This window comes from Lynx rufus, unplaced genomic scaffold, assembly GCF_022079265.1.
Source record: "Lynx rufus isolate CCGP_SWC_20201006 ecotype Redwood Valley unplaced genomic scaffold, mLynRuf1.p SCAF_6, whole genome shotgun sequence".
Classification (NCBI taxonomy): Eukaryota; Metazoa; Chordata; class Mammalia; order Carnivora; family Felidae; genus Lynx; species Lynx rufus.
In genome coordinates, this window is record NW_025814878.1 from 12160076 (window position 1) to 12174298 (window position 14223).

Genomic DNA, 14223 nt, shown 5'->3' on the forward strand with positions numbered 1-14223 from the left:
CAGCCTCCACGCTAAGGTGCTAGGGGGTTACATGCAACTAAAGCCAAGGAGATTCGAGTTAATTGCACATTGATCGTCTAACCTTGAGTGGGCAGTGGCCTTGGTTTGCTTTTTGCTCGTCACCCCAATGTTCCTCAGTCCTGACTGAACCAAATCTGCTTAGCCTCTCGAGAACCGAAGCGTTGGCAACACAGCCTTCCCCCCCTTGAAGCTGCCTCTGGCCAGCAGCACACACGTGGACGGATTAGGCGGAGCTGTGCTGTAAAGCACACACACGCTCTCCCAATGTGTGCTTTTCATTCCAGAAATACTTTATTCCTAAACCACTTCTATGCTTCTCTTGGCACAAAACCGTGTAAGTGGCTCTGTGCCAAAGGAAGTGTCTGTATAAAGCTGGGCACTTTCTTAAAACTTCTTTACCTCAGAAGACCACAAATGGAACGTTCTAGTGTAATTATGATGGAATAAAGAGAAAAAAGGAAAGGTTACAGGAAACAAAACGAAACAACAAAAAACCCATTTGCTTTGTTTTGGTTTTTTAAAGGTGCCTAAAAGAAATACTGGCAATGCGAAATATAACATAGAATTATCTTCCAGGAGACTAAAAATTACAGGGTCCAAGTCAGGACAAAGAGGTAAAAATATTGCCTTCAACAGGAAAGAAAAGTGAGCCTTTGTCATCTTTGGTCACAGGCATTTATTCTTGTTTTAAGGTCACCCACCAAAGCAAGGTGCAGAGAGGGGTTTTCCAGTCATTGTTTTATTCTGGAATATATTGGGTTTTTTTGTACCGTGCTTCTTTAGGGCTTTCCTCCTCTATCAGAAACTAGTATAAAAGAAGAAAACCCACATTGGTGGACCTAGCTGTCCTTTTCCTTCCTCTATGCTTGTTTCCAGGTATTTATTTAGGGTTCACTCACAAGAAGCAGTGTGAAACCAGTAACTCTTTGCAGAGTCATTAGGCATCATCGACTAAATTACACAACACACTCTTACCCACCTACACACACACACACACACATACACACACACACACACACACACACCCCATGCAAGGAAAATGACATCATGCTCCATAGCACATACACAACACAGTCGCCCACTTGACTCCCACCAGGATGGACCTCAGAGGCACCTTCTTCCAAATTCCAATCCCGGGCAGGAGGGAAACTTACTTTCTCTCCACTTCTGGTGTTGACACGGCGCTACAGAAGCCAAGCGACTCCTAGGAGAAAAGAGGCACAGCGTGAGCACAGCCAGAGCGGCAGGCTTCATCTGATTTGTACAGAATATCACTTAAAAAAAAAAAAAAGGCAGAAGCAAAAATAGACGATTAAAGTCATTGTGCTTACTTCGATCTGGGACCGCAGCTGAAGTGACGTGGGGCTGGCATCGGGTTTCTCCTAAAAGAGAAACAGATGCTGCTTTAATGAGGCTTCCAAACGTGGCACACACCAGAGAGACAAATCGATGTGTAAGAAGAGATGGGAGCATTTGGGAAATGCTAGGGTGCGGTGGGGGTGGGGGGGGGATGGTGGAGGTAAACAGATTTTCTGGGAAAACCAAAGCGTTTTGAAAATGAGAACTTTAGAGTCTTAAAATTGAGCTGTTTTCCAAGCTTCACCGCTTGACTCCACTGGCAGTTTTAATGCAGAAGAAACCAGCACAGTCTAACTGAAGGGCACCGACAGTTACTGGGCAAATCATTCTCCCGATGTGATTAGACCATCACTGGGACACAATTTACTGAGATCCATTTGTGTTCGGTTTCTTTTTCAGTAATATCGGAGTTGCGGTCCGATGTTAAAATGCTGAATGTGTTCAGAGTATTTCATGACGTCGGGCTGGTTGAAAGGGGCTTTAGGAAGGTGGAAAGCTAACCTGGTATTATCATGGAGCCCTAGAAATCACCGTGCTCCTATAATACAAATGAGTTGGCCTAGCTGGAAATTCAAAACAACTCTCAGTATCCAGTTAACAGATGAAATAAATGCATGATGTCATCAAAAATCATCAAATCATAAAAAAAGGAATTGAACCATTTTAGAGCTAAAACCATTTTATAGTTAAAATTTCCATTCCCTGGGGTGCCTGGGTGGCTCAGTCAACCGTCCGACTCTTGATTTGGGCTCAGGTTATGATCCCAAGGGTCATGGGATTGAGCCCCAAGTAGTGCTCACCACTGAGCGCGCATAGAGCTTGCTTGCGATTCTCTCTCCCTCTGCCCCTCCCCCTCCCCTGTCCTCCTGTCTCTAAAATAGAAGAAAAAAGAAACACCTCCATTTCCCCTTTGGATGGGGAAAAAAAAGAGGTAAACCTATCACCTGTGACAAAAATAATATATTGAAATAAGCATTGGCAGCAAAATACGAAAACCACACTATTAAAAGTGTTAGAACATACTATGGGAAAACATGAGCTGTACTAGGAAGCACAGCACAGAGCACCACATCGATATTTTTCACAAATACAGAATAATTCTAAATCTAAACAGGTGCTAAAGTACACGTCCTCATCAAAGTATGGTTCACAGTCCAGAGTGGTCCCCAGCTGATCAAGTCATAAGCAGGACAATAGGCAGTTTTAGAGGAAGGGAGTAATATCACTAATGAGGTTGAAAGACCGGGTTAATTACGAGTTTTCCAATAATCCTATTGTGTTCTTATTGTTATAATCCTCAGGATCGCACATGTACCGTATGAAAATTATTCTGTTAGTCTCGGCTGACATTCAGGATACGGGAACAGGATCATCTCAAATTAGGAATTGTCACTGCATCTAAATGTTCAATTTATTGAAGTTATCTATTTCATTACTAGCATGATTATAAAAATAGGCCAATATGTCAAAAACTTAGCAATGAAATAAGTACAACTCAGAGTACATTTATAAATGTGACTAAGTAACAGGAATCCAGTACATATAAAATCCAGTACGACTATAAAATGAATGTGCTGAGGTGAGAAATCTGAGAACAGGGTGGTTTGGGACGAGTTGATCAAAAGAGAAAAGTACTTTAACGGACTGGAGACTCACTCACCCTTAGTCCCAGGGCCTTATTTGTTATGAAAAAACACCAGAGTGGTATTAACTCTGGTATAAAACTTCTCTTTGCTTAACATCCTCTTGGCTTTTATTGCCACCTTTGTTCAAAATGGACGGACTTCTATTTCTGTCCCAGACCTGATGCACCATTTTTACAAAGCAATACATGGAAATGTTTGAGTCACATTCCTAGTTCAACCGATAGGACATCAGGCTCAGGTGTTATCAACACGGCAGATAGGTATCTGGGGGTTCCTGGCGCTTAGCGACCAGTCATGATGCCGTGAAACCTAACCTCTTAGCATCGCTTAGAGAAATTTACAAACTTAAACAGCAGGAAGCAAGCAAAGGTATAGTTTGCAATTTTTTCGACCTACATTTTCCTGTTCAGAGTCAGTGTGGGAATCTCAGAATGACGACAGGTCTCTATTATTTCCTCTGAAACTTTCTCTAGCGCCTTTAACACCCAACTCCAGCCCATGTCCTTCCATAGCCATCAACGAAAACAATGTCTAATTCAACTCTCCTCCTCTCCTCCATTCTTAACCGTTCTTCAAGCTTGAAGTCTCTACCTCACTAGGTAACAGTCCGTGATAGGGAATTACCTGCTTTTATTGCATATTTTTATCTGCATTTTTTCTAACAAATTTTCATTTGTTGAGTGCACCATTTGTTACCCCACATCCTAAACTTAACATTTATGGTATATTATACAAAATGTAGCTTTTCCGGAATACAAAGCAGGTCCTTGTTAACAACCACATTAAATATAAGATGATCAGGAAGTAACATTCTAAATAATTCATTTTCACATGTTGGTTTGTTACATACAGCAGACTGTATTTTAGGGACTTTTTAGGAAACTGGTTGGGGATATAGTTGGATGTAGAATGTACTAAAATTTATCCCTTTAAAATAATGGACCCAGATAATGTTTTCATGCAGAACATCTGCTTTTTCAGAACAGGAGATGTTAAACACATCTCGTGCAGCGATGTTTCTACTGCTTCCCCTCCCCAAAGCATACTACAAAGTAATGATTTTCAGAGCAAATCTTAATAATCTCAACTCTCGAGGAAAGACTACCATCATCATTACGAGGCATTTCTTAGAGCAAACACACCCTGAAGTAAAAATACGACACAACAGAGAAGCATGTAAAGTTATCCACTAAGTTTAGACCTATGTGTGATGGTTGGAGACACAGCGGAATGGAATACTGGCAACCTTCCGTTATTACGGCCCCGATGGATGTCACATGATATCAATGACAAAAGTCCAGAAGAGTAATTACTAATTACTATCATGTATGTGTGAATATTATCAAGTAGTTAAGACATATAGAAGTATATAACAAAAGATACAGCAAACTCTGTGGATGGGGAGAGAATGTCTCCTTGACATTCCCCTTCCCAGTCTACGGATTAGGTTGCCCTCTTCTCTGCTCCCAGTTCAACCGGTGTAAGGGGCAGGGGGCATGGCCCTAGAGTTCCAGTAGGACAAGACAGTCCTGATGCAGGGGGAAGGTGGGAGGGGGCAGACAGTCCTGATGAGGGTGGAGGGCGGAGTAAGTTGATGCACCTGATTGCCCCAGTTGCAAGCTATTTTATCTGGGGAACAATGGAGGATCCACAGTGTAACTCTTGATTTGTAACTCAATCAGTCATCATGTTGATGGAAATAGTAAAAATGATGAATAATCCAAACACAGTCCTTGAGTAAACATGTATCTTTTGGACATGTTCTGGAAAGAGAGATCACTGAGAAAGAAGATTCTCCTCAATAACACGTGCTGACTGATCCAGTTACCGCTGCTGTGTAACAAATTATCCCAAACTTAAGTCGCATAAGCCCACAAGCATTTTATTACATTCACAAGCATTTATTAGATTCGGAGGGTAAGAATTCAGAAGGGGGAAAGCAGAAAAGCCTTCTCTCTGCACCGTGGTGTCTGGGGACTTGGCTGGAAGGTTCGAAGGGTGGGGGTGACTGGATGGTTGGAGCTGTAATCATTAGGAAGCCTGCTTGCTCACATGTCTGGGGGCTGATGCTGGCTAACACCTGGGACCTACGCAGGGGCCATCTGCTGGAACAACTATACAGGGGTGCTACACGTAACTGCTTGCCTTCCCCACAGCACGATGTTGGGTTTCAAGAGAAACCAAGCAGACCAAGAGAGCCAGGCAGAAGTTGTATTCCTTTTTCTAACACAGTCTCGTGCAGCAAGTTCTTCTGCTGGAGTTACATGCTCTCCCAGGTGCAAGAGACTGCACAGCCCCCATCTAAGTGAAGAGTGTCAAAGTCACACGGTAACCTCCCTGGGTTGGGAGGTATCATTATGGCCCCCTTGGGAAATTAGCCTGCCACACTGACTGCCAGGGAGATGGGAGCTCTCCTTAAGTTTTCTAAGTAAGGAATCAGATGAGACGTATTTATTCGTGACAATGTCCATGAGGATTCTTTTGTGATTTTTAGAGTTTGCTCCAGAAGTGCATCTGGGCAATGTATTTCAACCTGAACCTATGACTTGAAGGTTGAACTGTCACAAGGTTTTAGGCTACAATTATGACCTCTCTTGTTTCAACTTGTTATAGTGGGTGCCTGGCTGGCTCAGTGGATAGAGCATGCGACTCTTGATCTTAGGGTCGTGAGTTCAAGCTCCCCATTGGCATGCAGCTTACTTAAAAAAAAATTGAGGGGCGCCTGGGTGGCGCAGTCGGTTAAGCGTCCGACTTCAGCCAGGTCACGATCTCGCGGTCCGTGGGTTCGTGCCCCGCGTCGGGCTCTGGGCTGATGGCTCAGAGCCTGGAGCCTGTTTCCGATTCTGTGTCTCCCTCTCTCTCTGCCCCTCCCCCGTTCATGCTCTGTCTCTCTCTCTCCCAAAAATAAATAAACGTTGAAAAAAAAAATTAAAAAAAAAAAACAAATTTATAGATTCCACTTGAATGTTGTAAAAGAAAATGAATAAATGTAATCAAAATGGAGCAAGGCTAGGGGCGCCTGGGTGGCTCAGTCAAGTGTCTTGACTCTTGATTTCGGATCAGATCATGACCTTCTAGTTCTTGAGTTCAAGCCCTGGGTCGGGCTCTGTGCTGACAGTGTGGAGCCTGCTTGAGATTCTCTCACTCCCTATCTCCACCCCCATTCCCAGAGTGTGTGCTTTCTCTCTTGCTCACTGAAGATAAATAAATAAACTTAAAAAAAAAAATTGAACACAGCCAAAAAGTTCGTTACAACAGTATTCACTATTGTTTAAGTACAAATATATCCCCAACACTTTTTGAGTGTGATATGCTCATTGACTTTGCACTTGACAAAGTATTCTAAGGAGTATTTAGTGCGATATAACTCCACAAGTTAGTCCATGTTCCATACAAGCATCCAGAGAGCCACACAACCCTGGTGGCTAAACATGAACCTATAACTATAAGTTAGGGTATTATAACTTAGTCAAATGTTTTAGAAATACATTTTAAAATAAAGTGAATGCATGGAATTTGATCTATGGATTAAAATGCTCATCATTAAGCTACATCTGCAAACCTTAATTAAGAATGACAGATATCAGGGCACCTAGGTGGCTCAGTCGGTTAAGCGTCCGACTTCAGCTCAGGTCATGATCTCACGGTTCGTGAGTTTGAGCCCCGCGTTGGGTTCTCTGCTGATAGCTCGGAGCCTGGAACCTGCTTTGGATTCTGTGTCTCCCTCTCTCTCTGCCCCTGTCCTGCTTCCACCCTGTCTCTCAAAAAGTGAATAAACATTAAAAAATTTTTTTTTTAAAAAAGAATGACAGAAGTTATTAAACATCACAAACCCGTAGTGAGTTTGTATACTACAAATGCTTAAGGAAACCTCCCGAACTTAATGAAGCATTACAGTGGAAACTAAATTATAAATACAGCCGAACATATGCACATGTATGTACGTATGTGGGCAAGCACAAGGAAAGGTTAGAGGGGACATACACCAAGTGTGAACAGCAGTTACCTACATTTACTATTGTTTTTTTACAAGCATGTAGTCTTGGATTACCGTCATTATTTTTTCTAATATAAGATCAGCTTCAAAGTACAATCTTCAGAAGCCATATATGTTTTTAAATTATCAACATGTATATGTTCATAAGCGTATGAGAAAATATCCGACAGTTTCCTTACATAAAGGGCTACATCTGCAAAGACCACTATTCTTCAACTTTTAACATATTTGTCAAATATATGTTGCCTTTAGATATTTCTAAAGACGTAATACAGGTTTCAAAAAATTAAAACTGGCAATAATGTTATTTGTACCCCAACAACTAAACCAAGAAATGAGAAATGTCTCAAGAAATACTGAAATTTAAATTTCTCAAATTAGGTCATATTTGAGAAGACCCATATAGGTCATGCTCTATATTAAAATACCTTCATGAGGTGTTAAAATTTTTGGTAACTAGGTTCACAGATCGCTACGCATGCATTTTCTGATTAATAGTGAAGGTCCATAATGATTTTGGAAATCATCTCACACTGATATTTTGAGGAAAAAGACAAAACTATGTAGTTCCATATAGTTTAAAAACGGAATCGTATGATAAAAAGTTACTGGGTAGAGGGGAACCTCACATTTATTTCTTGTCAACTTGGGACAGCTCTGGAAATAGTAACCCCCTCAATGTTTATTATGTCTCGTACAGAAGCAAAAAAAAGGAACAAAGTTTGCACATGAAATCAGCAGTTGGCCCAAACCGAAACCAAAACGTTTGAACACGCGTGAGTGTTTCCACCTGTGTGAGCGTGTGCACCTGCACGCTCAAGCACACCTGCCATCTCCCTGACAGGCTCTGGCTACGCTGTGTAATACACCGGAGTCCAAAACCCGGTGGGGGCCGACTGAGGTCCTGGAAAACAAGTATCACACCGGCACCCATACTCTCACCACATTTCCACCTTCTTGGGGAAATCCACACTCCTCCCAGCCCTTATTGCTGCCGGTGCTTGAAGCCAAAAGAACTTTACATCTGGAAAAGCAGGTGGGATAAATCCCTCTCTTACTCCAAAAGCAGAGAGGAAAACCATCAGGCGCCTGTCAGCTCAGCTGAGCGCCAAGGTCTCCTCCTCCACGCTGGGCACAGGAAGGAGCTGGTGGAAAGGCGAGAGACCACATGCCTGGCAACACTCGACACTCAACACATACCATCACTGATGCGTTCCATTAACAGAGGGAACGCGTTCTCAGTTGCTGGGGAAAGTTGCTGCCTGTGATGGATTTTAAAACTCATGTGGCATTTATCCCTTTACAAGAAGACTATGAAGTTGTGGTAGCTCCCAATTGGTCAAGTGGGCTCCCCTCTTGTCTGGCTGCCTTCTCCATTCTGGCCGAACAATGTGGTATCTGTTCATTCTAGCAGGACGTAAACCTCAGCACTTCCGTGGGAGTTTCCTCACTCCCCAGCAAATCAGCTACCGGGAGCGGTTGCTTCTCCGTTCACAAGGTTTCTTGTGTCCAGCCATGCCATTCCATTCCCAAGGCATCGGCTTCTCTGCAGTCCTTCACCTCACAGACACCCAGCCACCACTGTTGAGTGGAGGAGAAGGTACTGAGTGGGAGCCAGGAGGACTGAGTTCTGGTCCGGCCCCCACTATAGGAAGACCTTAAGACCTCGTTTGTTTGTTTTTTACGTTGGTTTTCCAATGGCAATGTAAAGAAATGGACTAGTCGATTATCTTTAGGTCTCTCTTTGACTCCAAGATCCTACTCAGATGAAGCACTGTCCTGCCGATCAAATCACTACTGTCAAATAAATCTTCTTAAAATAGTACTCTGTCCTTGCTATCTAAAGTGAGGTGCGTGCGGGGCGCCTGGGTGGCGCAGTCGGTTAAGCGTCCGACTTCAGCCAGGTCACGATCTCGCGGTCCGTGAGTTCGAGCCCCGCGTCGGGCTCTGGGCTGATGGCTCAGAGCCTGGAGCCTGTTTCCGATTCTGTGTCTCCCTCTCTCTCTGCCCCTCCCCCGTTCATGCTCTGTCTCTGTCACAAAAATAAATAAATGTTGAAAAAAAAAATTTTAAAGTGAGGTGCGTGCAACATGAGCATTAGAATCACCTGGAAGCTTCTTATAAAGGTGGTCTAGGACCCCACCCCAGACCGAAATCAAAATCTATATTTTCCCAAGATCCCTTAGGATCTATATGCTCACTTCAGTTTGAGAGGCACACTGCTGTGTACTCTGTATCCTTTCTCTGTTCCAAAGTCTTTCCAAAACTGTGGAAACATAGAATGGACACAATAAAAATCTCCATTTCTGAATAAGAGGCCCTTCTACCAACTGGCCTGATCGAAACCCTCTTCTTCAAGAACGGGTGCTGGGTCCACTGACCTCTGAGTGCGTGCTGTCCCGGCGTTTCACTTTTGCTCATCGTACCTGGGATGTCCCTCTTCTTCCTCTCCATCCTTCCAAGGCATTCTTTAGATCCAAGTCCAAACCCACCTCTTGTAATACCTGCTCTGCCCAGCCTTGCCTTAAATGATATGCCCGAGTTCAGTCCTAACAGGAACCAGCTACACCATTTACTTATTAGGTGTTTCTATGCGTAGCAACCTTCTGCTCACTTACCTGTATCTTATTCCCTCAACTAGATTGTAAACGCCTTGTTTACATTTGAGAGAGAGAGCACATGCAGGGGAGAGGGGCAGAGGGAGAGGAAGAGAATCTTGAGCAGGGTCCATGCCCAACATGCAGCCCAACGCAGGGCTTGATCCCACAACCCTGGGATCATGACCTGAATCTAAATCAAGAGTCAGACGCTCAGCTGACTGAGCCACCCAGGCACCCCTATAAATACCTTCTTTTTTAAAAAAATTTTTTTTTCAACGTTTATTTATTTTTGGGACAGAGAGAGACAGAGCATGAACGGGGGAGAGGCAGAGAGAGAGGGAGACACAGAATCGGAAACAGGCTCCAGGCTCTGAGCCATCAGCCCAGAGCCCGACGCGGGGCTCGAACTCACGGACCGCGAGATCGTGACCTGGCTGAAGTCGGATGCTTAACCAACTGCGCCACCCAGGCGCCCCTGTAAATACCTTCTTAATAGGGATTCATTATACCCACTGACACATACACATATATTTCATGCTTTGATTTTAGATTTCCTTTGGGGTTGCTTACTGGGGAGCTACACCGGCAAGCAAAAAGTAATCAGACAATGATTTTCCAAAATCTACAACTTAGATCGGTGTAAGAATTTAAAAAGAAACTGGTGGGGGTGTTGAGCCACTCTTCGGATAAAATCAGTACTGGCTTGTGAGTTCTACCTCCAATTCCTTACCGCTTCACATTTTCATGACTGGTTTCACCCAGATCATTCATACGTGAGACAGGAAATGTTAGCCATTTTTTCAGGCACCGATAAGCTCATGGCCTGGCATACGAAACTGCTTCTAATGAGAGCAAATGAATGGAAAAATACTCCCATCCCCCCACATCAAAGAAGAAAGATTCTAAGGAAAAAAGTTTTCACAGTTGAATGCTATTACACTAACTTCAACCTTAAAACCCATCCATAATGAACAGGTCAGTAAATTTTGAGAAATACTAGTAAGAAAGAAACCAAAAGTGGCAATTTCCACCTGGCCGTTAATATTCTGTGGTAAAATCATTAAATATTCTTGCTGCATTAGTCTATGTTATGCAAGTATTCATTACGTATTTATTGAAACCTTACCATGTTCCAAAAAAAAAAACACGATTTAAGATGGCTTACAAAACTTCAGTTCAACTTTACATGATAAAGTTAAAAAACTAATGAAATGATACAGAGTGGGAGGAGGAAGAATCAAGATTATATAGTAAAATTGGTCTAGGAATTTTGTTAAAAAATATGGACAATGGGATCCTACGCTGGTGATGGACCACACGTTTGGGGCCAAGCTTTTTAACATTTAAAGCAAAGAAACACGATCAGTTACAAGACTGACTTCATCCATACCTTTATGTTTTAAGATACTCACAAGACACAAGGCTATTCCTGAGAGAGAGAGAATTTCTCCTCTGGCTTCTGGCAGAGAGGACACAGTATCACGCTGACCAACATCAGGAGCAATGTCCCTGCAGAACTCATCTTGCCCCAAAAGGGCTTGAACCTTTAATGCTAGAGGTAGTCCTGAGATCCCCTAGTGAAAACTGAAGCAGCTTACAAGTCCCAGGGTGTATCCTCCCCCACCCATGGGAAGGAGTCATGAGAGTGCCCAGGGCAGGGGCAGAACTCAGTCTGAGGAGACTGCCGGGTGACCATGCCACTTTGAAGCACGACTGTGGTAAAACACGTGGGGTCAGTAGAAGTTAGATGAGTTGGTTAAGTTCAGAAAGAATTTGAATCTAAGAGGGTCAGGCTAGGTGCTCTCGTGCCTCACTTCGAACTTCTAGGCTGTCTTAGGAAACAACATCCTAGATCTCATAGAACTTGAACACTGTTGAGTATATACCATGTACCAAGCGCCCTGCATAGATTTAGGAGTAGGACCAAACCATACCATGCCAACGGGTCGTTCCAGTAAGACGAGTCATGTTTCAAGAATGCATCTTCTACTATGAACAAAACTAACACAAGAGTGTCAGGTCATACGGATGTAAATGCTAGAAGGCACTGTGTCAGTAAAGGCATTTTAATTGTCCTTAAAGAAAGAATCTAACAAGTTGTAGCATTCAATTCTTCATTTTACTAGCAGGACTTGGCTTATGGACGCCAACATACAAACGGCCTCTACGTTTCCCAGTGGTGGACACCACGACAATGGGCCACTCTGGATGGTATCACCACTCACTGAGCCCATCTAACCTCACCATTGTGACAACAGCATGGAGGCATCTACTTTCTTTCGGCTTCTTCCCATGTCTTTCACTTAATCATTCCTTAATATTACAACTATTTAATGAGCACATACCATGTGCTAAGCGCTGCCCCAGTCAAGGATAAAACAATGAAAAAGAGAGTCACTGCCTGCGTGGAGTTTACATTCTAGGCATTTCTAAAGTCCCTCGTGGGAATCATTGGCACTTATCGTCTGAACCACGGGTCCTAGCACATTCCTTCTGTCCTGGCACCAGGCCGATGATGATCCAAAGACCGTGCTCAGCTGCGAATGCCACTTTTTCTGGGAGATCATGAAAACCAGGAGAACTTTCACAAGAATGGTGTCTGGAAAGGGGATCAGATAAACAGATTCAACTGGAAGAACCAGGGCTGTTTACTCAAAGAAAGGAAGGAATTATACAAGCACGTGAAGGGCTTCCAGGGAGCAGAGGGTGGGTAGCTGCCCAGTGCCTTTCCCCACAGGGTCACATAGTTGCAGTGCCCCACACCCAGGGAGACACGGGGGAGAATATGGAGTCAAAAGACATTTATCGCAGTGTTTAAAAATGTGTAAGAACTGGAAAGAAAATTCAGAGTATCAGTAAAAATATTAAACACTGAATTAGTATAAAACTTCCAAATGAAATCCTGTTCATTTTTTAAAAAAAGAACTTTATGCTTACTTACTTGAAAATAACTTTTTAAAAAATTGGGTTATAGGCTTGAAATGACTATAAGCTATAACAGCTAGGAACTTTTAATGATGAGCTTTCAACGCTACGGTTGGTGATCACTGATAAGGAATCTTACTCACCCAACAAAGAGATAAAAGTTGTCTTAACTGTTCTTATGACCACTGAAATACAGCAACTCCTATTTCAAGGATCCGATCGTACTTTATTTGATTAACGTCGTCGTGAAATTTCTTATGAAAATGTGATAGATTTCAAATCCAGCTGAAATGTTTTCCTATTAGGTATTACAAAGTACTGACAAAGTTCTAACGTGCAGCCTTGGGTATCCAATGTCATCCTGAAGCTAGCTTGGCCCCAGCGGACCAGAGGGTCCCCGTGCCCCACCACCACGTCTGACCATTTGGTCATACCTTGGACTACGTGTCTGAACCTTAAACCAAACTCTTCTGACGGCTCCAAGGCCCCCTGAGGGTGTCGTCCAGCGACAGCGTACTGGGCAGCTGGGAGCCAGAGCCCACACCACCACTGAGCTCGCTGCCCAGAGGAATCGAATATTAAGATCCCATCTTGGACCCGGCTCCAGTAAGCCCTAGAACAGCCTTTCCACGCTTGGTACATTGCAATCACCTGGAGGGCTTATTCAATACAGATTGCCGGACCCCTCCCCAGAGTTTCAGATTTAGTCTCTCTGGGCTGGGTCCTCTCATTTTCATTTCTACCGAGTTCCCAGCTGGTGCTGAAGCCGCTGGCTGGCGAACCGATCTTCCACAACTGCTGCCCCAGACAAGCCTGTTCAGAGGGGCCTGCAGGCTTGGATTCAGTGGTCTGAAGGTTGAAGGGATCAGTATAACCTGAGTCATACCTAAACCTGGTAGGCCTCATCTTCAGGGCTCTAGAAAGGGACGACGGAGATGCACGATTTTAAAGTAAAAGGAAAGAGATGGGTTTAGTACCATTTTTAAAAAGGCAGTAAAGCTAGGTGACCAACAGTAGGACAAATTATTTACAACACGTGAAATCCGTATCGTTCTTTGAGCAGGACCACAGGACCATCGGCAGCCTTGGAGGGCGGTTCTTACGGAAACGGGTTCAGCTCTCTGTCTGCTTACAGTGATTCTACGATTTGTTCTGGAGTGTAATGGCTGGAAGTGAGCTGTTGTGGGAGAATTTATCGTTTACATTACGCTTTTATGGGAAAATGAACTACAAGATGGAGACTCTTCAGAAGCGTGTGCCAGCCTGTAACTGAACTAACATTCGTGTATTCGTTTGTTCACCCGGTACTTCCTAAGTAAGTGTCAACTCTGTACTTAGTTGACATGCTGGGTACCAAATGATTAGCAAGCAGATTGGGTATCCGTGTATGGATTTGACAAAATTATGTAGCCTGATCAAACTAGAGATGCCAAATTTAAATGAATCCTCTAATAGACTGGCTCACATTTAGTCATGACCTAGAGCATTCCCGTCTTTGTAGCTGTTAAGTCAAAGGTGCTATATCCATGGCATTTAACGCTCCTTCTTTTTCACTCTTTGAATTGTGTTTGCAAACCATCTTTATAAGTTTTATAACCATCTTGAAAAGGCTCAGAATCAATGACAAGTTGGTCCATTCTGAATTCAGGAGCCACAAATTTGTGCTCCTAAAATA

The 14223-nt window shown here is 43.4% G+C and overlaps 1 protein-coding gene across 2 annotated transcripts in view; it reads right to left on the reverse strand.

Annotated features, from left to right (window-relative positions):
• SASH1 (SAM and SH3 domain containing 1) overlaps positions 1-14223 on the reverse strand; it is a 198006-nt gene that overhangs the window by 111564 nt on the left and 72219 nt on the right. For both annotated transcript variants that reach the window (XM_047102450.1, XM_047102449.1), the window contains exons 3-4: positions 1353-1403; positions 1176-1225 (exon numbers count right to left, since the gene is read on the reverse strand). In XM_047102450.1, coding sequence (XP_046958406.1) covers positions 1176-1225; positions 1353-1403 — 101 coding nt within the window. The remainder of the gene's footprint in view (positions 1-1175; positions 1226-1352; positions 1404-14223) is intronic.